Source organism: Hyperoodon ampullatus (assembly GCF_949752795.1).
Source record: "Hyperoodon ampullatus genome assembly, chromosome: 3".
NCBI lineage: Eukaryota > Metazoa > Chordata > Mammalia > Artiodactyla > Ziphiidae > Hyperoodon > Hyperoodon ampullatus.
The window spans coordinates 3374040-3401926 of NC_136916.1; the positions used below are offsets into that span (position 1 = coordinate 3374040).

The following is a 27887-nucleotide window of genomic DNA, read 5'->3' on the forward strand; positions in this document are numbered from 1 at the left end:
CAAAAAGTGGCAAAAGACACGCACCCACACCCCAAACAGGGTAAATCCAAAGAGACCCAGGCCAAGATGCGTCATAGGCTAACTCCAGAAAACTAAAGCCAAAGAAAGAATCCTGAAGGTAGAGAGAGGAGATGCCTTTACCTCTAGGGGAAAACAGTTTAAGTGACAGAAACTGCTCATAGGAAACCATGGAGCCAGCCAGAAACAGGACACCTCAGGTGCTAAAGAAAAGACTTGTCAACCTGGAACTCTATATCCTGAAAAGAGATCCTTCAAGGATGCAGAAGAAATCAGGACACTTTCAAATGAAGAAACACTAAGACGGTTTGTCCCCAGCACACCTACGCTAAATGAATGGCTAAAAGCAGCTCTCTGAACGGAAAGGAAGTGATAGAAAAGAAATCTTGGGACATCAGGAAGGAAGAAAGCACAATGGCAAGAGTGAACATATGACGACATGCGGTAGAATATCCTCTTCTGGATTTTCCAATGACGTGTGATGACAAAGCAAAAGACATGAGTGTGGGCAGGTAAAATGAATGAAACAGAGTAAATATCAATAGTTTCTAATTTGTATTGTGTACAAGCTATCTCAAGTTCTGTTTGACCAAATCTTATGGTAAATTTGATACTCAAGTCATAGGGTATTGAGAATTACACATCAATTCCTACCTGAACATAACTATTTTCATTTGAGCCATTATTGTTCAACATGCATTGTTTAGAGAACATATGTTAAAGAGACACTGAAAACTACTTAAAACTCCTCTAAAGAAAAAACCCTCAATTTGGAGATACATTCCTTTCATAAATAAGCTATATTTCTAAACCAACATAAAGGGCTAATTTCTAGGCTTTACCTCAGCTAATTAAATAAGTAAATAAAGGTTTATGTGTGTCACACCATGTTCAAAACAATCTTGCCTGACCAAGTAGAACAAACCAATACACATAAAACCGTACTCTTGATAAATAGTTTTGACCAAAGTGAAAAATCAGTATCAGCCACTGAAAACCTCAAGTCTGGATAATTCTGGCATTCCACCACTTAAAAATATCCTTTCCCACTGCTAGAGTTTAGAATTTCATCTGTGAAAAGGGGCACAGCAGATTTGCAACACTGCCCAGGAATGCAAGGCAACCAAGACTTTGCTGGAATATTGGTTCAGAATCCTCAATAAATTAATTTAACTTCATGAATATCCAGTTTAGTAACTGGTACTGGTTTCTTCAGTTGGCTACCATTAAGTGGCCCTTAATCATTCTTTCAAATGAAAGTTCATGTAATGAGGCCTCAAATCCAGAGACTTCCACCCTTGAATTGTTTTATGGCTCCTCAGGATGGTCCTTGTGGCTGAATTTGAAAAATTATCTGTCATATTGGACCTGGTTGACCAAACCAGCCTGATCCTGGAGCAGAAGCAGCACACTTGAGTTACGGCCAGTGGAGCTCGGTCCCAGAGGCAGACAGTGCCCCTGCCTGGCCACCGTTCCTCTCAGGAGACCCAGCTCCACTGCTGGTCTGTGTTCTTTACTTTTTTTGGTGCATCCTATTAATAAACTACTACCCAGTGTGACAAAACAAACAACAAGAACAAGGAAGGAAAGCTACAGGAGCCACACCATCTATGCCAATTAGTTACTTTAAAGACTTTTAAGAAAAAGGGGAAACAGTAAAGAAGAAAGCAGTCAGTGACATTTAGCTGTGCCGGAGACCAGCACATGAAACTGATACACAGCTGCAGCAGAGTGCAAATCAAGGGTCTAAATATATTGGAAAATATATGCTATCGAGATGTTAATTATGCAGTAAGCACCTTTAAAAATCTATTCGTATCTGGGAGTGAAATCTCAAGTTAGGATCAAGTTCTTAGATTATAGAGAAGATGCAGTAGTTTCATCGTAGATACTAAATTACCTAGGACATGTTCACTTCTAAAAATGAAATTTCTAGATTCTTTAAGCCCTGTTGTTTTAAAATACTATAAACTTGACATTTTTTTCTAGGGAAGATAGTGTAACCTGGCAGTGTTCCAACATGTCATACTTATCTGACAAGAGTTTCTTGTGGTTCAGCCAAAAATTCTCATGCTTGTGTCAGTTAAACGTTCTTAAATATATACACTCTTAACTTTTGAGACACCTGTTTTATAGGCCCCTCATTTTTTTAGCTTTTAAAAAGTATATGAAACTAATCCAATAGTATAAAATATTATTTAATAGATTGGCTATTTCTTAATGCTTTAAAATGCTTAAATGTTTAAACAGTGATCCCAAGTAACAGTGACTTAACCATTTTTCTACTTGAAGTTTTTTAAACTCTTTAGAAATATACGTGTTTACAAAAATGCCAAGTCAGTGAAAACTTCTCTAAAATAAAAACATCTAAAATTCTGATCTTATAGTCCATAGCAATAAGTCTTTCTTGAATACAAGTTATAATAAAATAGTATAAGTAATCTGTGCAAACAGTGCATCAATCGCTATATAACTCATTATCGAGCCAAATTATCCTCACGTCTCAAGATTCGGCCTTACCTACTCTTTGGAAGCTTTTCAACCAAGGATGGTGTGTGATGTGGACAAAGCTCACCACGCGGCTCCATGTCTTCACTGTACTGCTGTGCCTCTTGAGCGCCTCTTTTGCGTCTGTAAAATGAAAAGACTGGGCCAGATGACCACAGAGGTACTTTTTAGCTCTACTTGTAAGGGGATCCCACTCCATTTGCGCTAATACGCAACAGTGATATTTAAGTGCCTCTAAATACCTAAGTGTTAAGAGACAGCCCTGGTGGAGGAGCCTGGGCTGTGCCCACAGTGTGAGCCTCACCCGTGCCCTCTGCCCTCCTGCAAACCCCAGCCAAACACATGAGCTGCCTGGAGAGCAGTGTGCGCAGCTCCTTTGTCATCAGCTCTACTGCGCGTGTTCCAAGTACTGCTTTCCAAGTTACTTAGGTTCTTTCTTGTCTTCCCCACCCCCTTCAGTGTGTGATGTAATTCATTTATAATACAGCTAGGTTCCTTTGTTGATGTTTGTATTTCATTTTTTATTCTGTCTGCTGAGTGATTTATTTTGGTGGTGGGGGGGATCAGGGACATTGTCATGGCTGTAAAGGTGTGCTGTGCAGAAAGATACACTCAGACAAGTGTCACACTGCCCCCCCAGTCCCTCTCATTTTCCCTCTAGTTAATAAAAATGCTGCTCACAGAGGTATGCTTTATTTTGAAACTATTTTATGTGTAAAGTGTACACTGGAATTGAACAAATAAGTTTGTTGAGGATGATGAGACCCAGATTTCTCACTGTCAGAAGTTACAAACAAGGGGAAGAAAGGAGGCTAGAATAAAACCTGTGGTGTCCGACTAGAATCAGAGGTACCAGAGTGAACTCATGGTTCTTTATGTCTATAAAGATAAATACAAAATTACACATGGGTATACGCAGGTGTTAGGGTACATATGTGTATCTCACAGCTCTGTCTGCTGAGAAGGCATGGCAGCAATGAGAGCCAGTAGCAGTGAGCGTATCTAGTGCGCAGATCTGGGATTCACATACCATCTCCTATAGAATGACTGTACCAAGGCTCCTTGCATAAATGACTGATTCTAGAACTGAGGGGGGGTGGAATATGAGATAAGCCTGGAACATAAGTAAGAAAGTGCTAAAAAAATTTATGAAGGCATATCAAAGGACACAGGAGCTACCTTGAAGGAGCTCCCCATGGCCAAATCTGGAACAGTTTTGGCAGCAAAATAATGATGATAGTATTGGATTATAATCTATAAAATAAAATATCCATTCATCCATATTGATATAAATACTTAATACATGGGGGAGAAGGGAAAGCTCCTCCTTACAGTGTAATTCCAGTTGTAAATTAAGAAGTAATTAGGGGAATGGAAAGTCACCATTTGGCAAACACCTTGGTAATAATTGTTGCAGGCAAGAACCATCAATGGATGCTAAAATTAGCGGGTGCAAGTAAAATGAGAAAAAAGTGTATCTGCATAATCGCAAAGTATTTCCCCACCAGACAATTATAAAGAAAGGCATAATAACTAGTATAAAGAAACCTGACGGCATCTTAACCAGGTGATCAAGGTCACTGTCAACAGTAGTAGGACATGCTGACACCACACACCACTGGTGAGAGGCACTAACATCGCTTCAGAGACAGTTTTGCTCAAAACGTATTTCCTCAATCCAGTCATTAGAAAACGGCAGAGAAATCCAATTGAGGGCATCTTACAAAATAAGTGACCAGTACTCTTCAAAATTGTCAGTGTCAGGGTCCTAAAAAAGACTTGTCAGAGACTGACTGGATTGTCAAATTTTGGAGGTGACGAGGAGACATGACAACTGAATGCACTGTGGGATCCAGAACTGATTTCTGAGCCAGAAAAGAAAAGGACGTCAGGGGGGAGACTGGCAAAAGTCACATAAGATCTGTATGTGAGTTAATAGTGTGGCATTAATGTTATTATAATGGTTCTCATAACAGTATGGTGATTATGTAAGAAGCTGGTTGAAAGGTATACAGGAACTCGGTGCTATCTTTCTTTTCTATAAGCCTAAAATTATTTTAAATCAAAAAGGTTTTTTTAATCCTGGTCAAAATGAAGCAAAACCCCCTTTTCTTTGAGTTTCATTAGTATATCTGAAAAAAAAGTTGGAGTTTTGAAAAAGATTTTTCTCAATAAACAATAATAGAACAAAAGGAGGAACACTGAAACATAGTAATAATTCAGCTTACAGAGTGCATATGCTGTTGAATCTCTGGCCAGATCTCTGGACTTCATCCCTGCCTTAGCCTGTCTGATAGAATGTCTGATGTCCCCACCCTGAAGGCCTCGGGCATGACCGTCACCGTCCTCCTGATCTGCTCCAAGTTGCCGGCAGCCTTATCCCAGAGCTGGTCTCCATACCTGGAACTCTGGGGGCAAGGATGAGTCAGGCTCATTCTACCTTTCATTCGGGCTTTTGTGTTCAGGTCTGGTTTGGGTTTTGAGAGATATGCGTCTTTTCTGAAAAACACTGGAGGGCTGGGAAGGCTGGCACAATAATGAACATTCAGCTGTAAAGCCAACTTTCACACATCAGCACAGAGAAGTAACACCGAGTGGATGCACCTGTACAGGCCTGCTGCTGACTGCTTTCCCAAACATCATTTTCTTTAATTTTTATAACAACTCTGTGAGATAGCGTATTAGCTCCATTTTACAAGTAAGGAAACTGAGCCTCAGAAAGGTTAAGTATCTTGTTAAGATGACACATTAAATATGGAAAGCCAAGATTTAAATCCAAATCTATTTGACTGAAAACTATGCTATTTTCTTTTCCTCATAGACCAACAGAAGAAAAAATATATACATTGAATATAACATCATTACATGACATACATGTATAGAGGAACAGGATGTAATTTCATCATAGGATACATCCATAGAGATCTCTTCTGTGGTGCTTCTTTCAGCACTGAACTCTTCTCTGTTTCATGCTCCCCTTTCTAATTGACTTAATGACCTCCAAATCTTAATTTTATTTTAAATTTCTATCTTTATGTTTTATGTTTCCTTCATATATCTGTTTGTATTTCATTTTTATATTTTAAATGTAAAAGCCTTCATTCCCTTCTTCTCATAGGCATGTTACATTGAGTTGACCAGAATGTTCAGTTTTTTCGATAAGATGGCTCTAGTAGTGCATAGTTGTCTTTAACTTCATTCAAAACAATTTTGTTAGATTGTATTGTGACAGCTGTCATATCAGCGTGCATTAAAAAAAAACTTATCAAAATTGGTGAATTTTTGTGTAGCCATTTTAATATTGAAGGTGGAAGAAAACAACATTTTCTGTGTATTATGCTTTATTATATGCAACTGAAATGCAATAAAAGATTTGTACAGTAAGTATATGGAGAAGGTGCTATGACTGATCGAACGTGTCAAAAGTGGTTTGCCAAGTTTCGTGCTGGAGATTTCTTGCTGGACGGTGCTCTAGGGTAGACCAGTTGAAATTGATAGAGATCAAATGGAAACAATAATTGACAACGGTCAACGTTATACCACGCGGGAGATAGCCGACATACTCAAAATATCCAAATCAAGCGTTGAAAATCATTTGCACCAGCTTGGTTATGTGAATTGCTCTGATGTTTGGATTCCACGTTAAGCGAAAAAAAACCTTCTTGACCATATTTCCGCATGGGATTCTCTACTGAAACATGATGAAAACGTTACGTTTTTAAAACAAATTGTGACGGGCAATGGCAAGTGGATTCTGTACAACAGTGTGGAACGGAAGAGATCATGGGGCAAGCGAAATGAACCACCACCAACCACACCAAAGACCAGTCTTCATCCAAAGAAGGTGATGTTGTGTGTATGGTGGGATTGGAAGGGAGTCCTCTATTTTGAGCTCCTTCCAGAAAACCGAATGATTAATTCCAACAAATACTGCTACCAATTAGACCTGAAAGCAGCACTCAACAAAAAGTGTCCAGAATTAGTCAACAGAAAACGCACAATCTTCCATGAGGATAACGCAAGACCATGTGTTTCTTTGATTACCAGGCAAAAAACTGTTACAGCTTGGCTGGGAAGTTCTGATTCATCCACCAGATTCACCAGACATCGCACCTTCGGATTTCTGTTTATTTCGGTCTTCACAAAATTCTCTTAATGGAAAAAATTTCAATTCCCTGGAAGACCGTAAAAGGCACCTGGAACAGTTCTTTGCTCAAGAGAACGTTCTGGAAAGATGGAATTATGAAGTTGCCTGAAAAATGGCGGAAGGTAGTGGAACAAAAAGGTGAATATGTTGTTGAACAAAGTTCTTGGTGAAAATGAAAACTGTATCTTTTATTTTTACTTAAAATCTGAAGGAACCTTTTGGCCCACCCAATATATCCCTCTAGACTGTAAACGTACCCATGGCCTCCAGCAAGGCCAGGACCTAGTAATTCCTTGACGATTCTTGGTTTTCAGACCTATGGTATCTGATATTGAACCCTACATCCCAATCTTCTTGGCTAGCCAGCAAATAGCTGTTATCCTCTTTCTTCTCCTTGCTCTAAGACTATTTAACCACTTGATTGGTTTTCTGTTGCTGCCATAACAAATTACCAGAACACTCAATGGCTTAAACAACACAAATGTATGGTTTTACAGCGCTGTTGGTCATAAGCCCATGACAGATCTCACTGGGCTAAAATCTGAGTGTTGACAGAGCTGCATATTTTTCTGGAGATCCTAGGAGAGGATCAATTTCCTCACTCATTTGGAGGTTGGCGGAATCAGTTCCTTTTGGTTGTAGGACCAAGGACCCCCCAGGACAGTTCCATCAGCAAAGAACTCCTCACTGTACCCTTTTTAGTCACACCTTCCTCCTACTGCAAACCCTGGCGGCCACGGGTTCTTCTCTGTCACTGTGGTTTTGGTTTTTTGAGGTCATATAGATGAAATCACAGCATAAAACCTTTTGTGTCTGGCTTCCTTCATGCTGCATGCCTTTGAGATTCATTCGTCTTGTTCCAAGTGTAACTTCATTGATGAGTGGTATTCCATTATATGGATGCACCACAGTTTATCCGTTCACCCATTGAAGGACATTTAGCTGTTTCCCGTTTGTGGGGATTATTAATAAAGCTGTAAACATTAGTGTATATGTGGGGTTTTGTGAACAGTTTTCATTTCTCTAAGGCTAACTTGTAGTGGTACAGTTGAATAAAATGTTAAGTGTATGTTTAATGTTTTAAGAAAATGTCAAACTGTTTTCCAGAGTGGCTGTACCATCCCACCAGTAATGCAGAAAGAGCTAGTTTCTCCACATCCTCACCACTGTTTGATTTTATCAGTTATTTTTTACTTCAGCCATTGTAATAAGTGTGTTTTTATAATGTGTCGTTCTCCTGTGCATTCCCCTAATGGCTAGTGAAGTTGAACATCTTTTCACGTGTTTGTTTGCCATCTGGATATCCCCTTCAGTGAAGTGTCTGTTCATGTCTTTTGTGCATTTATATAAACAGGGTTTTAGTTTAAGTTTTGAGTGTTCCTTTTAGTTGTAGTAAATATTTTCTCCCAGCCTGTAGCTTTTCATTCTCTTATCCTAGCCTTTCACAGAGCAAAAGTTTTAGATTCATTGAGGTCCTCTAACAATTTTTCCTTTTATGGATCATGTTTTGGTGTCATGTCCAAGAACTCTTTGCTTACCCCAAGATTACTGGAATTTTCTCCTTTGTGTCCTTCACTTTTTTATCAGATCTATGATCCATTTTCAGTTAATTTTTTATAAGATACAAGGTTGAGGTGAGGTTCATTTTTTTGGATATGGATGTCCATTTGTTCTGATATTGTTTGTTGAAAGGACTGTCCTTTCTCTGTTGAATTGCATTTGCACTTGTGTCAAAACTTAATGTCCACATTGTGAGGATCTGTTTCTGGACTCTGTTCTGGTGGTCTGTGGGTCTGTCCCTTTGCCAGTACCACATCATGTGATTACTGTGACTTCATCCTAAGTCTTAAAATTAGGCAATGACATTCCTCCACCTTTAATTTTCTTTTTAAAAACTGTTTTGACTATTATAGTTTCTTTGCCTTTCCATGTGAATTTTAGCATAGTCCTATATATATAAAAAAATCCTGCTGGTATTTTTATTTAAATTGTGTTAAATCTGTAGATCAATTTTGAGAGAACTAACATCTTTATTATGTTAAGGAGTCCCTATCTTTATTTTTTCCAGCTTTATTGAGATATATTTGCTATGTAACATTAAGATGTACAGTGTGACTTGATATATGTCTTTATTAAGAAATGATTGCCATAATAAGGTTAGTTAACACATCCATTACCTCACATAGTTACCACTGTGTGTATGGCGGGAACATTTAAGATCTACTTTCGAACTGTAATACAGTATTGTTAACTACATTCATCATGCCATTCATTAGGTTCCCAGAACTTACTCATAACTGAGAGTTTGTACCCTTTGACCACCATCTCCCATTTTCCCCAGCCCTGGGCAGCCGCCAATCTGCATTCTGTTTCTGTGAGTTATGTTTTTAAGATTCTGCCTATAAGTGAGATCATGCAATATTTGTCTTCCTTTGGCTTATTTCACTCAGCATAATGCCCTCAAGTTTCATCCATGTTGCTGCATAGGGCAGAATTTGCTGCTTTTTTGCTGCTAAATAATATTTCATTGTGTGTGTGTATGTGTATACATACCACATTGTCTTTATTCATCTGTTGATGTACACTTTGTTTGCATGTCTTGGCTATTGTAAATAATGCTTCAGTGAACATGGGAGTACAGATATTTCTTGAGACAGTAATTTCCTTTCCTTCAGATATATACCTAGAAGCAGGATTCCTGGATCACGTGGTAGTTCTATTTTTAATTTTCTTGAGGAACCTCCATACTGTTTTTCATAGTGGCTGCACCAGTTTACATTCCCAACAGTACACAGGGGTTCCCTTTTCTCCACACCCTCTCCAGCATTTATTATTTGTAGACTTTCGAATGATGGCCATTCTGACCCATGTGAGGTGGTACCTTATTGTAGTTTTGATTTGCATTTTGCTGATGGTAAGTGATACTGAACACCTTTTCATGTACCTCTTGGCCATCTGTAGATCTGCTTTGAAAAAAAATTTCTGTTCAGGTCCTTTGCCCATTTTTAAATCATTATTTGTTTTTTTACTGTCAAGTGGTATAAGTTCCTTGTATATTTTGAATATTAGCCCCTTTTCAGATGTACGGTTTGCAGATATTTTCTCCCACCCCATAGGTTGCCTTTTCACTTTGTGGATCATTTCTTTTGCTATGCAGAAGCTTTTTTAGTTTCATGTATTTCTTCCTACTTGTTTATTTTTTGTTTTGTTGCTTGTGCTTTGGTGTCATATCTAGAAAATCACTGCCAAGACCCGTGTCAAGGAGTTTTTTCCCTATGTTTTCTTCCAGGATTTTTATGGTTTCATGTCTCACATTGAAGTCTTTAATCCATTTCTAGTTAATCTTTGAGAGTGATACAAGATAGGAGTCCAGTTTCACTTTTACGTGTGACTGTCCAGTTTTCCCAACACCATTTATTGAAGAGACCATCTCTTGCCCATTGAGTATTCTTGGCTCCCTTGTCAAATATTAGTTGACCATATACACATGGGTTTATTTCTGAGCCTTTGATTCTTTTCCATTAGTCTGTGTTTTTAATGCCAGTACCATACTGTTTTTATTACTATAGTTTTGTAGTATGGTTTGAAATCAGGAAGTGTGATGCCTCTAGCTTTGTTCTTATTTCTCAAGATTGTTTTGGCTATTCAAGGTCTTTTGTGATTCTGTATAAATTTTAGGATTTTTTTTTCTATTTCTGTAAAAAATGCCATTGGGATTTTGATAGGGATTGCACTGAATCTGCAGACAGCTCTGGGTAGTATGGACATTTTAACAATATTAATTCTTCTAGTTCATGAACAGAAGATATCTTTCCACTTATTTGTGTCTTCTTCAATTTCTTTCATCAGTGTTTTACAGTTTTTAGTGTACAGATCTTTTATTACCTCCTTGGTTAAATTTATTCCTAAGTAGTTTATTGGTTTTGACACTGTTGTAAACGAGATTGTTTCCTTTATTTCTCTTTCAGGCAGTTCACTGTTAGTATATAAAAATGCAGCTGATTTTTTGTATGTTGATTTTTTTTCTTGTCCTGCATAGGTATTGTTTGATTTCTTACATCAGTGTTTTGTAGTTTCAAAATGCAGGTCATTAACATGTTTTGAGAGACTTAAAACCTATGTCTTTCATTTTTGAAGGGAGAAACTATTGTGAATGTTCTGTTTTTAATTAAGTTTCCATTTGTTCATTGCTTTTATATAGCAAGCAATATGATTCATTTTTGTGTGTTGCCCTTGTATCCTGCAGACTTGCTAGTTCTAGAAATTTTTTGTAGATTCCTTGAGATTTCTATGTAGACAGTCTTCTCTTCAAATTGGGACCGTTTTTCTTCCTTTCTAATCTGTATAACTTTTATTTCTTTTTATTAAAAGATGTCAGGAGTGGTGAGAGTGGACATTTTTCTTTTCCCCAATCTTAGAGGGGGAAGTATTTGATCTTTTACTTTTAAATATAATGTTAACTGTAGCTTTGCTGTAGATGCTCTTTATCAAACTGAGTAAGTTTTCATTTCTAGTTTGCTGAGAGTTTTCATCATGAATAGATGTGAAATTTTTTCAAATGCCTTTTCTGCATCAGTTGATATGATCATGCAGTTTTGCTTCTTTAGCCTGTTAACACAGTAGAATGCATTACTGGACTTCCTAGTATGGAACCAGCCTTAGATTGATTCCCTGGAAAGCCCCTCTTAGTCATTGTGTTTTCATATATTGCTGAATATGACTTGGTAATTTTTTGTTGAAGATTTTTGTGCCAGTGTACATGAGAGATGTTGGTCTATAGGTGGGTTTTTTTTTTTTTTGCAATATTGTTACATGATTTTGGTATCAGGGTAATGTGGACCTCATAAAATTAGTAGAAAAGTCTTCCTTTCTCTTCTATTTTCTTGAAAATATTATTTAAATTCAGTGCAACTCATTAAATGTCTGGAAAAATTTAAAGTAAAACCATCTGGACCTAGAATTTTATATTGTTTGGGGGGAAGGTTTTAAACTCCAAATTCAATTTTTAAAACAGTTATAGGAATATTCAGGTTAACCATCTCATCTTGGATGACTTGTAGTATAGTTTCTAGTTTTTTGAGGAAATGGTCCACTTCAAAGTTTTCAAATTCATGTGTGTTAGAGATGTTAACCTTACAGGACTGCTTTAAGGAAAATAGCTCACAATTATATAGCACTTACTATGTGCCTGGTACAGTACTAAGCATATACTATATTGATTTAATCTTCACAACTACCCTAAGAGGTATGGTTACTATCCTCCAAATTTATATTTTGTAAACTGATTATGTACTGCCTCACAGGTTTCATAATGGGCATATAAAATTTTTCATTTCAGGTGTAAGTAATTACAAAAACAATCTAATTTCTAGCACATTAAAAATGACATTTTTAACATTATTCTTATATGTGAAATCCATAGCAATTTAATACCTTCATTTAATACTTTCATTTTTTAAAAATATGAATAAGCTCTTCTTTAAGAGTCAGAAATATATATCTTAATGTTTACTCCTTGGACTCATAGTGGTCCCTTATAACTCTTTTAATATCTTCTGGCTCTTCAGTGATATCCCCTTTTCATTCCTGATATTAGAAATTTGTGGCTTCCCTCTTTTTTTGTCAGTCTTACTTAAGGTTTGTCAATTTTATTGATCTTTTCAAAGAAGCTTTTATTGTTTTCTTCTCTGTTATTCTTTTTTGAATTTTATTGATTTCTGATCTTAATACTTCTTTCTTTCTGTTTGCCCTGGGTTTATTTTTCTCCTCTTTTCCCATTTCTAACATGGAAGCATAGAATTTTGATTTGAGTCCTTATTTTATAACATAAGCATTTAATAATTTAAATTACCCTTTAAACAGTGTTTTAGGTACATTCCACAAATTTTGATACATTGTTTTTCATTTTTCTATTTGACCCATGGATTCTTTAGAAGTGTGTTAATTTCCCAAGTGTTTAGAGATTTTCTTCTCTTCTACTGATATCTAGTTTATATTCATTATGATAAGAGAACATACTTTGTATTATATATATTTTTTAATTTGTTAAGTTTTGTTGTATGATCCTGGATGTGACCTGTCTTCATGAATGTTCTATGTGCATTGGAAGAGATTGGGTTGAATGTTTTATAAATGTCAATTGGATCTGGTAGTTGTTAATGTTGCCTAGTTCTTTATATCCTTGCTGACTTTTTCTGTCTGCTTGTTCTGTCAATTAATGTGAGAGGACTATTGAAGTCTCCAGTTATAATCATGGATTTGCCTCTGCTTTCTGTTCTCTCATTCACCTATTTTGAAGCTTTGTTGCTAGATTCATACAAATTTAAGATTGTTATGTCTTCTTGGTGAATTGACCTCTTATCATTATAATGTTTCTCTATATCTCTGGTAATTTTCTTAGCTCCAAAGCCTACTTTGATATTAAAATAATCACCCTAGCTTTCTTTTCATTAGTGTTTGTATGGTATATCGTTTTCCATCCTTTTACTTTTAACATACCTGTATCACTACATTTGAAATAACTTATTTGTAGAGAACTACAGATGGAGCTTGCTTTTTAAAATCTGTTCTGGGGCTTCCCTGGTGGCGCAGTGGTTGAGAGTCCGCCTGCCGATGCAGGGGACACGGGTTCGTGCCCCGGTCTGGGAAGATCCCACATGCCGCGGAGCGGCTGGGCCCGGGAGCCATGGCCGCTGGGCCTGTGCGTCCGGAGCCTGTGCTCCGCAACGGGAGAGGCCACAACAGTGAGAGGCCCACAAACCGCAAAAAAAAAAAAAATAAAATCTGTTCTGACAATCTCTGTCCCTTAATTGGCTTGCTTAGACCATTTATATTTAATGTAACTTTTGGTGTTTGGGTTTAGGTTTATAATTGTATATTATTTGTTTACCGTTTTTTCATTCTTCTGTTTCTTCTTTTCCTGTCTTTTTTGGACCATTTGAATATGCTTTAGTATTACATTTTCACTTATTTATTTCATTTTTGACTATCTCTTTGTATAGATTTTTTTTTTAGTAGTTGCTCTATTTTTTGTGTGTGTGGTACGCGGGCCTCTCACTGCTGTGGCCTCTCCCGTTGCGGAGCACAGGCTCCGGACACGCAGGCCCAGCAGCCATGGCTCACGGGCCCAGCCACTCCACAGCATGTGGGATCCTCCCGGACCGGGGCACGAACCCGTGTCCCCTGCATCGGCAGGCGGACTCTCAACCACTGTGCCACCAGGGAAGCCCTGCTCTATTTTTTAAACATTTTTATTGGAGTATAGTTGCTTTACAACGTTGTGTTAGTTTCTGCTGTACAGCAAAGTGAATCAGCTATACGTATACATATATCCCCTCTTTTTTGGATTTCCTTCCCATTCAGGTCACCACAGAGCACTGCGTGGAGTTCCCTGGGCTCTACAGCAGGTTCTCATCAGTTCTCTGTTTTATGTGTAGCACCAGCAGTGTGTATGTGTCAATTCCATCTCCCACTTCACCCCAAACCCGCCCCCGCTTTCCCCCCTGGTATCCATACGTTTGTTCTCTACGTCTGTGTCTCTGTCTCTGCTTTATAAATAAGACCATCTATACCAATGTGTTCAGATTCCACATATGAGTTAATATACAATATTTGTGTTTCTCTTTCTGACTTACTTTGCTCTATAGATTTGCATGTTACATGCTTTTCACAGTCTACTGAGAATCAGTAATGTACCAGTCCAAGTGAAATATAGAAAACTTGCACCCACTGGGTCCCTTTACCCTCCTTCCTTCATGTTGTAGTTATCATATGTAGTTGTCATTTCTCATGTTCTCCTTCATTCCTGACATTTCAATTTCCCTCTAATATCATTTCCCCTTCTGTGTGAAGATCTCCTTCTAGCGGTTCTTTTAGATGAGGTCTCCTGTCAACAAACTCTGCTAGATTTCTTTTATCTAAGAATCTCTTTATTTTACCTCCAGTTCTGAAGTATATTTTCACTGGATGTAGAATTTAGGGTTGAGAGGCTTTTCTTTCTTTTAGCACTTTAAAAATGTTCCACTTCCTTATGGAATCCTTAATTTCTAATGATAAATTTGCTGTCTTTTGAATCATTCTTCCCTTTATAGTCATGTTACATTTTCTCTCTTTTCAAGATTTTTTAAAATTTTAGTTTTCAGAGTTTGACTCATGATCTGGGCCTGGATTTGGGGGGCTTTACCCTATTTGAGATTCAGTTAACCTCTTGAATCTATTAATTTGTGTCTTTTGTTGAATTTGGGATGTTTTTAGACATTATTTTTTCAAATATTTTTTTCTGTGTCATTCTCTTTCTGGGACTTAAGTGACATGAAAGATACTTTATTATTATCCTACACATCTCAAGACTCTATTTTTTAATCACTTACTCTGTTTTTCAGATTAGATAATTTTTTTTCATTGCTCTATCATCAAGTTCACTGATCTTTCCTCTTTCATCTCCATTTTGCTATTGAGCCTATCGAGTGATTTTTTTTTTTACATTTTGTCACTGTAATTTTAGTTCTAAAGTTTCCTTTTGATTCTTTTTTATATCTTCTATTTGCTGATGAGAGTTTGCTGAGACTTTTATCTTTCCACTCTTTTCAGGAGTGTTCACCCTTACTTCTTGGAACACCTTTACAGTAGCTGGCTTACAGTCTTTGTCCTATAATTTCAGCATCTATGTCATCTCAGTGTTGCCATTTTTGATCACCTTTTCCCACAGGCACTGCGATTTTCCTGGTTCTTTGTACGCCAGGTAATTTGGATTGTATCCTGGACATTTTGAGTATTGTCTTATGAGACTCTTGTTGTTATTTAAATCCTGTGGAGAATTTTTTGTATTTTTGGTTTAGCAGGCAATTCAGTGTATCAGGCTGTAAGTTCCAAGCAGCTTTCTGTGGGTTGTGGTTCCAACATCAGTTCAGTTTTCAAGCCTTTGCAGTGCTTTTCAGATCGGTGCCATGCAGTGGCCGGTCTGGGACATGAGTAGTAATCTTATCCCACACTTCATTTCTCAGAGTCTGTGGTCAGATCCACATGTGAGAAGCTTGGGATGCACCCTGGAGCTCACAGACAGCTTTGTGCAGTCTCTCTCCCACGCCCCTCCCTCTCCACAGTCTCCTCAGTATTTCCAGTTCCTTGGGACTCCCCTGTTCAGTCTTCTGACAAAAGCCTGGGACTTTGTTGCCGTACCTGATGCGTACTTCCTGCAACTATGACTGCGAGAAGAAGGGCCGCAAGAAGACGGGGAGGAGGAACTCAGTGGACATTTGTGCACCCTCTTCAGGCTCTGGGCCTCTGACTGGAGAAGGTCCCTTTCCCTTGGAGTTTTAGGTACCCTTAGGCCCCTGCTGTCACCATGGCCTCTCCCACCACCGTGGAATGACCTGGGGGCTGGGACACAAGACAAAAGAGGGGAAAATGCATATTTCTCCCTTCTTTGAGCCCCTCCCTGCTCCCTGAGCCTAAAGTAGAGGGCTTTCTTAGCACGCTCTTCTGTGCCTCAGTGTTGACGTCCAGCTTTTGGGCCTCCCTGAACCCAGGCCGGGGTGGGAGGGGTCACTTCCAGCTCAGTGGCCCAGTCTTCCTCCCCTGCCTGCCTTCCTGCTGTGGTTCAACTTCCAGAGGCTTCACACTGCCCCTGCCTGCATTCCCCCAGCTGCTTTAGCTGCATCCAGTGGGACACACAGGTGGTTTATCTCCATCTTAACCAAAGTTGACCCCAGGTATATATATTTTTTACCATTATCTAAGTTAACAGGTATTCATGGAGGTTGTGAATTATATTTACTGTGACATTGATGGGCAGTTATACCAAAAATATATTAATACATATGTAGAACCTAAACGATATTAGAAGGGAAGGTGGCACTGTCTGGAAAGATTCTGAAAAAGTACATGATGAAACAAATGTTTCACCCCTAAATAAAGTTTGAATACTATACTAATACTAATGCTAATACTAATACTATACTATACTATACTATACTATACTATATTATCGGCGTTTGCTTTTCGGATAGTATTCCTGTAATAGGAACAGCAGGGTGGGGATAGCAGAGAGCAGGGTCAGGGAAGACTTACAAAATGAGAGACATGTGAACTGATCTTTAAAGAATCAGATTAGTAGAAGTTACTCAGATGAATGGGTAACAGCATTCTCGCAGAGAAAACAGCTTGAGAAGAGGCAGGTATAAATGTGCGTGGCATATGTGGATGTGTGTCATCAAGGAAGAGACAAAAGCAGGAAAGGAAAATCTGATTCATTTAGCCACTTACTGTGCCTTATTAGCCATTGCTACAAAGTGTTCCCACAGAAACATGTGAAATGGTTATAGAAACACCCTGGTATGAATTTCAGAAGTGCAAGGTTTAGGATTTAGAACGTGTTAAATAATCAGTCCTGTACTTTGAACTATTCTATCTTGCCATTGATAGTAAGCTTCTGGATTTTTAATTAAAATCAATTGCATTTGTCATTCTTACTTTTACTTGCTAGGAATTTCATCCTTTGGCAAAATGAGCAAGTGCTGTCTATTTTGATCTAAATGTGTGCTATTTGCCTTTGACTTTTTTTAAACTAAGCTTTCAATTTTGAAATAATTATAGATTCACAAATAATTCAGTTTTAGATTTACAAATAATACAGAGAGCCTTTGTACCTTTTACCCAGTTTCCCCCAATGGTAGCCTGTTCTAAAACTGTAGTGCAGTATCATAACCAGGATATTAACGTTGACATAGGCGAGATACAGAGCATTCCATCACCACGGGGCTCCCTACTTGCCTTCAAACAACCCACCCTCTCCTCCCCTCCACCCCATCCTTAACCCCTGGTAACCACTAAGCTGTTCTCCCTTTTTGTAATTTTGTCATTTCAATAATGTTATGTAAGTGGAATCATACAGTATGTAACCTTTTGGATTGGCTTTTTTCACTCTCCGTAATTTCTTGGAGATGCACTGAAGTTGTATGTTATCAGTAGTTTGTTCCTTTTTGTTGCTGAGTAGTATTTTATGACTTATTGCAGCTATATTTTACCATTATTTAAAAAGCTAAAGTCTTGTTACTCAGGAGTTTTTCCTTTATATATTTGCTTTGGAATTTAGACTAAAAGCCAAAGCCTCAGGAGCATTCTAGTTTTCTTTCCTAAGTTGCATTTAGGTGGGTCAATCATAATGTGTTGACATTATTAAGTCTTACAGGAGAGAAAGTCTTATATACAAGTAGATTCAACTACTTTATCCCTCATATATTTCTTAAAACTAGAAGTAAGTTCAGAACACATGAGGGAGAACGCCGCTTGAGAAATATTTAGAACAGCCCCTGTTCCAAGACACCCTCGTGCTGGTCCCTGGACAGAGAGGGGGGGCCTGCCCCAGGTAGTGGTCTGCAGCGAGAGGAGTGTGCCCACCTTACAGCCCAGCATCAGCACCGTTTCTGTTTTCATTAGTTGACATGGTTTTAGTTATTGAACCAAAATTCCAGCCCCAGTAATGAGGGAAAGAATGGACACTTCTGGGTTTCAAATTGTGGTGAGTGTGGGACCAGATTCTGACATATGCTGCATGCTCATCTAAGCAGCCTAGATTTTATTCCAGCAGAAGGAATGAATCGTTTAATTGAATTGCATGCAGTGTTTAAATTAGCTATAATAATAACTGTAAGTAGTAAAATTAATAAGGTCCAAAATATCACTTTAAACTTTAATACCAGTGTTATCTTCCACCTTAGCAAGTCATAACTCTGCCTGCTTTGATCTTCATTTGAGGAGAAATAGAGAATGTGCATATGCAATAATAAGTACCTGTATTACTACCATATAATTGCCCACTTGGCACACTGTTTATTTTAGTTTAAGTAGATGCTTTGGAGGAAGAGGAAAAAAAGACATTAGAGATTTTCAGATACTTACCAAATTCTAGTGTTTATCCTACAGTATTGTTAACACTTGACCAGGGATTTTTAAATGGTCATTTTGCTGATGGCAAATACAAAATGAGAATTCTACGGCAGAAGTTAATGTCATCATTATCCACTTTAGACAGTGTTTTTTATGCTGATCTAGAGAGGTTTGTGCATATTTTAACTATTTTTCACATAATGATCATCTTTAAGTAGTAACATAAAACTTAATGAGTATAGGGCTTCCCTGGTGGCGCAGTGGTTGAGAGTCCGCCTGCCGATGCAGGGGACGCGGGTTCGTGCCCCGGTCTGGGAGGATCCCACATGCCGCGGAGCGGCTGGGCCCGTGAGCCATGGCCACTGAGCCTGTGCTCCGGAGCCTGTGCTCCGCAGGGGGAGAGGCCACAACAGTGAGAGGCCCGCCTACCGCAAAAAAAAAAAAAAAAAAAAAAAAAAAACTTAATGAGTATAGAAAATCCGCTGAATAAATCCACCCGATAATCCAAGACACTTAAGGAAATACATGCTTTAACGTGAGCACAGATTTTACTTGATTAGTGCTCTATTTCTCAATTCAATTATCAAACTTAAGGGAAATCTGAATCAAGACTTTTGACTGACATATTCAATGGGATTGATTGGAGTGCAGATAACTGCACAATGTTTTAATATGACTGTAAGTCTTCTGATCATAATTATGATATATACTCTGAAAGCAGTTTTTAACTTATCTTTTGTATGTGCACAGGTTCTTAATAAACTATTTAATGAATAAAATGTACCTAAATATATAAAGCATACTTTCTGCTTGCCTAAATAATCTGCATATTTACTCTGATCTTATGAGTTCATTACAAGCATACATAGGCGGCAGAGACAGATAATAGACAACTAAAATGTTTATTATACCACTGTTACCATTTATTACTACTTATCAGTAGTTAGAATAATAAATACAGAGAAAGAAAAAGGATAGTCCATGGGTGTTTGCTCTGGGCACACTGCAGTTTGGTCCAGCCTGCTTTCTGGTGGTCCAGGACTCCGTCTCGTGAGAGGGGCCAAGATGGAGTAGCGAGTAGGCTTTGGAGCCACTCAGACGTGCAGGCGAGTTCCGCCTCCCCCACCCCGGAACCGTGTGTCCTTACACAGGTTGTTTAACCTCTTAAAGCCTCAGGTTTGGGTGGGATTTTTTTAATTTATAAAAAGGTAGTTATGAAGATTAGAGGAAATGAGTTGATAAGGCATCTAGTACAGTGCCCAGAACATAGCAATTTGTGCTTCGGGAAGGAGATGCAAAAAGGAATCCTACTGCCTGTAGGTAGGGCTCCTCTCCTAAAAATAAAAAATGCTAAAATCCTAGTATGCTTATAATTCTAAGACATGCACGCGTTCAGAATTACATATACATCTTCACTTATTTTGCTTCACTAACATATCTGAGTTTTGTAAAACTGCTTAATTTCTTTAAAAAGCTTTTCCTTACTAGGAGATATTACTATACTTATAAAAGGGAAAAACTCCAAATCAAATATAATCTGAAAGTTTCCTTCTCAGATTTCTAGAAGTTAAAATGTTGGTGAGAGGTGGATCTATTTTAATGCTTTGTTCTTTGATTTTAGCAGGAAAGGAAGGACAAGAAATCCTGGGGCCTGAAGCTCGGGCGGATGAAGTGGGAGGTACAGGTAACTCTTGCCTTTTTCACGCATACTGTCGTCCTTGAACAAGGCCTTTTGTGTCACTGGTTTCTGCATCTGTGAGTCCTGAATTTAGTCTGTTTCCTACTCTTTATCTTGCCCCCTTTAAATGTTTAAGTACCCAGGCGTGTGGGACACTGTATGAAAAGTTAGCTGTTTATATTCTTTAAATACAGTGTAAGCTTACAGATTCATGTAATACAGATTTCCATCCATAAGGATGACAAGTATAATCTACAGATAATCCCCAAAATAAGTATCTGAATGATAATTTAAACTTCTATCAAGTTTTTTTTTAACCATAGTTATAGAAATACAGATCTAACTGTTCTGAGTTTCATTATTAGTTACCAGGATCTACATTGAATTGCCCACAAGACAAAAAGCAAAGAGAGAAAAATAAGCAGATATAATTGGTTATCTAGAAACCAGATTGAGAATCATGAATATTGATGAGTGAACATGTCACAGCAAACAAGAGAATAAACATTTTTCTTGTAATTACTGTGATTGAAAAAGGCCAAAATGAAATTGAATTATAGTAAACAAGGAAATTGCTTCTAGGTGACTAAAAGTACATACTCCCTGAGACTTAAGGCTATTCCTCTGTAATGGATCCAAATCAGATTTAAGAAGCAAAAGAATAAGTGCAAATCTTAAATCCAGATCTTATATATGATAAGAGTAGGCGCTTAATTATTGTGTCTCATAAGTCAGTCTTAGAATGTAAACTTCAAAAATAAATTCCAGATTATTAAAACATTTCCTCAAAATTCTGTACTTTAAAGTAGTATAACTGTATTCTGTATATACAACCATAAATTAGATATTTCTGTCATATAGTTTTAATTAAATTTTGGTTTTTTCCTTTGGTTTAACGTTTATAGTTTTTTTTTCTTTGCAGTACATTTTAGGAGTATTCCACAGAGCCTTATAAATTACCTTGTGTTGTGTAAGATGAGTGAGTTTTATAGTAATGTGTCAAAAATAGATTTTCGTCTATAATATAAGCATCAGCCCTCCCGTACTTGTCAGTTCTATAAGACAAAGGGCAAGTCTTTGCACTGTTACTGAAGGTGCATTCCAAATTAACTAAATAATAATGGGACATGTGATAATTTATGGTGCCTGCAGCCAAAGATTTTGTATTCTGCCTTTACTATGGTTATGTTGAACCTGCATGAATAATGTATTCAGGTATGCTTGTTATCAAATATTTGTCAGGCTAACTTACACCTTATATAAAATATTTAAACGAGGTATTTGTTATTAGTAAAATAGTGTTAATGAACACAAAAGAATGCTGTTCATTACTCTTTTATTTAATGTTAAAATTTGATGACTTACATTACCAGAGTAATATAAGTTATTCTGTAAAAGATCGTTTGCCCTTTTAGGCAAAATGCCAGCAAAAAAAGACATTTACAGTTCCAAGTTTACAGTATTTTACCTCACAGTTTGCTCTTCACTACGAAAATGAATGAATTCTTTCAGTTTGAAGTACTGAGTAACACATAATTTCCCTCCCCCCGCCAACACAGTCACATCTGGAAGATACAGTCACTGTGTATCAGCCAGAGCTGCCACTGAAACACAGGACCCTCTGCCACAAGACGATGAGTCCTGTGCTTTATTTCCTTGGAACATGGGGAGTTAGGAGTAGACAGACATTTAGTGAAACCCCGATAAGTGCAGTTTTCAGCATAGAAGGATGGAAATTACACGTTTGAGACTATTGAGCAGTTAAACTTTAAAATTATGTTTCGCCTTTGCTTTTGTTACTTCCTTGACTTCTAGGGAATAATGTGCTGACAGAGTCAACAAAAACCTGGCACAAAGGTCACCATCATTAGTTTAGAACTTTGTCAGCTTCTTTCTATAGTTGACTTCCTTCTGCAATTCACGAAGTGAAGAGAACTATGGTCTCAGCTTAGTATTCAGAGAGTGAAAAATGCACCAAAACATCCTTTGTTCTTCTAAGCATCCCTTTTTTGTTTATATAGCTGATACTTGTGCAGAGTTTTAAAATTGGAGGATAAAGATAGGATACTTTATTCTGATGGGAGTGAAATACTGATGGCCACGTTAAAAATGTTATTTAGTCTTTACACTAAACATTTGTCTCTCTCTCCTTGCTTTCTCTAATTTGCGATGATAACCCTGTAATTCTGCACTTCGTCAAATGATTATAGTCCTATAGTTCTATACTTTGACAATTAGCTCTGAGTTTTGTCACACCTGAAAGAAAACCAAAGTATCATTATGTGTTTCTCTGTGTTTGCTCATCTCTTTAATGTTTAAACACGTAAGTTTATCAGTCTTAGGACGAGGAATTTTGCTTTATAATTGACCTTTTCACAACATGCACCTCCCAACACTTTAAATTTTATGGGTAAAACTGTGGAATGTCTGGTCTTAGCTTGAACTTGGCTTGGTAAATGCAGGTTCGTGGAGACAGTGTACTTCAGTTGGAAAGAGGCCAGAATGTGAAAGCAGACCCAATACTGAACCATCTGCTCCAATGTAATGTTCACCTCGCCAGGACTGCTTGGAGGAAAATAGAGAACGATTACACAGCACGTACTGCGTGCCTGGTACAATACTAAGCACATACTGTAGTAACTCATTTAATTCTCACAACTACCCTATTATTCTCCAGATGTTATAGTATACAAATGGATCATGTATTACTTCCCAAGTTTCTGATGGACATATAAAATTCTTCATTTTAAGTGTAAGTACAGTTGACCCTTGAACAACACGGGTTTGAACAGGGCAGGTCCACTTATATGCAGATTTTTTCCGATAGTAAATATTGCAGTGCCGCAGTCTGGCCTTGGCTGAGTCCGAGGATGCAGACCCATGTATGCAGAGGGCCGACTCTAAGTTACACATGGACTTCGGACTGCATGGAGGGTCGGCACCAGTAACCTGCCCCGAGTTGTTCAAGGGTCACCTGTACTTACAGCCTCATCTCTGGCATATTAAAAATGACATTTCTAACATCCATCACTCTTATACTTGAAATCCATAGAAATGTAATACCATTCATTTTTTAAATATGAATAAGCTCTTCTTTAAGAGTCAGAAATGTTATATCATAATGTTTACCCCTTGAACTCATATTTCCATTCTACGTAGCCTGTAGAATTTGATGCTAACATACTGTATACTTCCTGTTGGAAGATATTTTTGATCAACTCTCATTTCTTTGCAAGAAAAACATGTATAGAAATTGAAATCTAAGTTTCTCTTAAGTTCCCAGGAACCATACGGCTCTTAAGATTAAAAAAAAAATTATGGATTGATTTATCCTATGATTATTAGTCCTACATAGTTGATCACAATGCACATGACAAATTGTAATAAATATGGTTGACCCTTGAACAACATGGGGACTGGGCCGCCGACCCTCTGCCCAGTCAGAGTCCACACATCACTGAGAGTCCGTGCTCCCGTGTATGCAGCCCCTCCGTGCACAGGACCCCTCCCTGTCCGCGGTTCCATATCCGTGGCCGCAACCAACCATCGATGGTGTAGAACTGTAGTATTTACTGTATTGAAAAAACCCAGTATAAGTGGACCCGTGCAGTTCAAACCTGTGTTGTTCAAGGGTCAACTACTTATTAAAGAAAAATGTTACTGGAAATGAGATTAAAGGAGCTGAAGTATTCTTCAATTAGCCCATGTATCAGTAGTTTAATGTTACTTATTCTAGAAGAAAAAGTATTCAGCATTAATTGTTTCCTTTTTTTCTTTAGCACTGAGATAACCTTATTCTCATAAATAAAAAGGTGAAATACATTTTTGTTATAAATGATTTATTCGATTCTTTACATATTCAGATTTGCAAAGAATTATGGTTATCTATTAATAAAAATATTTTAATGTCTTGTCAACTGACAGTTCTATTAAATGCTCCTTCAGTTTTGTTGAAAGCAAAAATGGAAAGCCACCTAATCTGCTAAAGGATTTGTTTCCCAGTCACCAGAATCATTCACTCCCTCATTTCCTGGGACATATGTCAAAAGGCTTTACCAATACTTACTTATCAAAGGACTAATGATATCTGTTTTCCCTTTTGTTACTTTTTTCCCCTCACTTTGAGGCACCTTGTTTAATATATTCAGAAATGGTTGGAGATGTTGAAATATTGCTAATTTTAGTACCTTCTGTCAGTACATTTTTTAATAAAAATCCTTTTAACATGTGAATTAACTATATTTTGATCAATACCTTAGAGCTATAAACTTAGTTCATTCAATTTCTGGAAAATTTGTACCTAATAACCTTACTAGTAAAACCAATTATCACTGTTAGACCAATCAGCCAAATCAGACTTTCTGTCAGAAAAAAAAGGGTGTCTTCATTTTTCTAATTAAAATAAATGTGTTGATACACATTTTGAGGGATTTTATAAAATATTTTCTATGAAAAACATGTTACAAATAATGAGGAATATATAAAGTATAAATAAATACATCTTTAAAATAGATTATTCAATAATGAGATTAAGATTATTTAATCTAATCGTTATGCTTCATAAAAATCTTGGTCTCCAAATGGGTACCTTTACAACCAGTGTATAGATAAACTTATAACTTATTGAAGATGCAAGGTTTGTGTATAAAATACAGATTACGTATATAATTCTGAGAAACATACTATTTAAAACCTCATCATACCATCATCTAGCATATATATAGTTACTAGGCTATAGAAAATATAAACATTTTAAAAGTGGAGACTATTTAACTGAAATAAATATTTTGTAATATAATCTGATAAAAATGTTTCTAAGTAACTTGTCAAATCTATATTTCTGTATAGGAAATCACATAAAATATAAATTTCATTCATGAGTTTAATCTAGTTTAACTTGAAAATTTGAAGTTACTTTGAAAAGACCTAATAACACAGACTTGTACTACTTTAGTTATTCAGAAGTGCTTATTCTTCTAGCTAATGACAGATCCTAGGAAGGGTTTTCGAGAATACTCTTTGCTTTGCTCTCACCAGCCTCCTGAAGAGCAGTGAATTTGTTAATAATAGGGAATGAAACAGGTGAGATCATTAAAGGAAAATTACTCTCACTCCCTCTGGATATATTATATAGCTGAGTTCAGAGCTTTGTAACTAGGGCCAAAATAATCCCCATTTCAATTGCCATACTTTACCCCTGGTAGAAATCCATGTAAACAGGAATGGATGCCTAGAGTGCTCTTATGTTGCTCTGATTGATCAACAAAGAAGGTTTTCCTCAATCGGTATTTTGAATCGCTTTCCTTCGGCAGCCTGGAGATTTTCTACACTCCGAGGCAATGCACTGTATTAACGTAAGGGATGGAGGGGGAGGGGTCTGTCTCTCTGAAGTTAGAGCAAAGGCCTGTGAAAAGCAGGGGCAGAAAGAACCTTCAGGATTCTAGGAAGGACCGTGCATGGAAGCTGAGGATCTGGAAGTAGATTCCGTTTAAACCAACAGTACTGGCTTCACTTTAAAAGAGTCTTTTCCTCCCCCACCCCGCCCCCGGATCCAGTAACCCTGGTTTGGTGACTACAGGCGTCAACTAAAAACTACAGTTCTCAGTACAGTTACCATTGAACAACACAGGCCTTAGAGGCACCTGACCCTCCCCACGGTGGAAAATCTGTGTGTCACTTACAGCCAGCCCTTCCAACACGAGGTTCCTCTGTGTCCACAGTTCCACATCCACGGATTCAACCAACCACAGTCATGTAGTACTTACTATTGTAAGTATTTACTATTTACTAGTAAATAGTAAATTTACTAGTAAATAGTCAAAGTATTTACTATTGAAAAAATCCGAGTATAAGTGGACCCACACAGCTCAAACCCATGTTGTTCAGGGGTCAGTGTGTATAGCAGATGCTAAATAATTGATAGCTCTTGGCTGCATTTAAGAGGAGGAAAAAATGACTAGTCATCATGATTACTATGTCATCCTCGGCTCTAAGTTTGTAACTAGCAGCCACCCTGAGGAGTTGGGTGACTACTCCTGTGCAAGATTGCTCTGGTAACTGTCAAACAAAAGGATGCCCTTACATCACCATTTTAATTTTTTTCATGATTTTTTTTTTTTTTTTTTTTTTTTGGCTGTGCTGTATCTTTGTTGCTGCGCACGGGCTTTCTCTAGTTGAGGCGAGCGGGGGCTACTCTTTGTTGCGGTGCGCGGGCTTCTCACTGCGGTGGCTTCCCTTGTTGTGGAGCATGGGCCCTAGGTGCGCGGGCTCAGTAGTTGTGGCTTGCGGGCTCTAGAGCGCAGGCTCCGTAGTTGTGGCGCACGGGCTTAGTTGCTCCGCGGCATGTGGGATCTTCCCGGACCAGGGCTCGAACCCGTGTCCCCTGCATTGGCAGGCGGGATCTTAACCCCTGCACCACCAGGGAAGTCCCACCATTTTAAGCACCAGTTCAGTCTGCTGCTTTATAAATTTAGAACTGAGTTCAGTCTGAAGTGTGTGAAGAGGTCAGCCATGAGACACCCGGGGGCCACCCTGACCCAGGACAGTTAGCAGCAGCGTGGAGCAGACCCTCCTCCGGGAGGAAAAGGACGGGAACCCCAGGATACCAGTCCCGCTCTGCAAATGCAGCAACGCTCTGGGCTGACTTCTCCAAGTGAAGACGTGCTGTTATGCTCGGAACCTTCTGACTCAGGGAAAATGCCTCTCCTTCACCCCACAGTTACACATTTACTGAGGAAGAAACACAGAAAGAATAGCCCTGCCTGTATCTGAATACTAGGGTAGATAGGAAGCAGTTTTATCAATTTGATACTCTTTGACTCTTATTAGAAGTCTTTCCAACTGTAGGGAACTACTAAAGCTGTTTTCTGAGAAATCACATAACTGAACTGAACTTCAGAGCAGTTTGTTATTCAGAGAAAGGTTCAGATTTCAAGCACAACTCCAACTAAATATGAACAGTAGGTTGCTAGGAAGGACTGAGGTTTGAGAACTACATTTTTCTCTTTTCCTGTTTTCCTTGCTTTATCATTGATTCAGAAACTAAGGATTCAGCCAGCCTTCTCTGTGTCTTGCTCATCAGTAAAATGGAATAGAAGTACAACCCTAAAGCTTAAAAGGGATATTTTGACAATGTCAAGACTTTTATAACATCTTAAACTTATGAAAACGGACTTAATAGATTATAACAGAACGAGTAAATTTTTAATGTTCCGTAAATATTTCCTGCAAGTTCAAGAACAATCATTCATTCTCTCAAGATAAACAATTTCTTATTTAGGAAAACTATGTAACAACTTGGTGGTGAAATTGGTTTTTATAGAGTATGCATTTCTTTTAGTAAAAGATGATGAATGCGACTCAGACGCAGAAAATGAACAAAACCATGATCCTAACGTTGAAGAGTTCCTGCAGCAACAAGACACTGCAGTCATCTACCCCGAGGCGCCCGAGGAGGACCAGAGGCAGGGCACGCCAGAGGCCAGCGGGCACGATGAAAACGGTAACAAGCATCACGGCCGCTTTGTTCTCATCTCCAAAGGATTATTGCTTCCATTACTCTATGTGGGAACCCACTCTACTAGAGGGAACATTTTTGAAAACCAAAATTTACTGCAGGTGGCTGTAGAGCGTGATCTCTTTAATCAGTGG

The 27887-nt window shown here is 38.0% G+C and overlaps 1 protein-coding gene across 2 annotated transcripts in view; it reads left to right on the plus strand.

Annotated features, from left to right (window-relative positions):
* Positions 1-27887, plus strand: part of ZEB1 (zinc finger E-box binding homeobox 1) — a gene marked incomplete at its 5' end in the record, with an annotated part of 207554 nt that overhangs the window by 133753 nt on the left and 45914 nt on the right. Inside the window, 2 exons of one of the 2 annotated variants that reach the window (XM_079700834.1) lie at positions 20181-20243; positions 27577-27738. In XM_079700834.1, the coding sequence (XP_079556960.1) occupies positions 20181-20243; positions 27577-27738 (225 nt within the window). The remainder of the gene's footprint in view (positions 1-20180; positions 20244-27576; positions 27739-27887) is intronic. The other variant, XM_079700835.1, reaches the window with a different exon arrangement.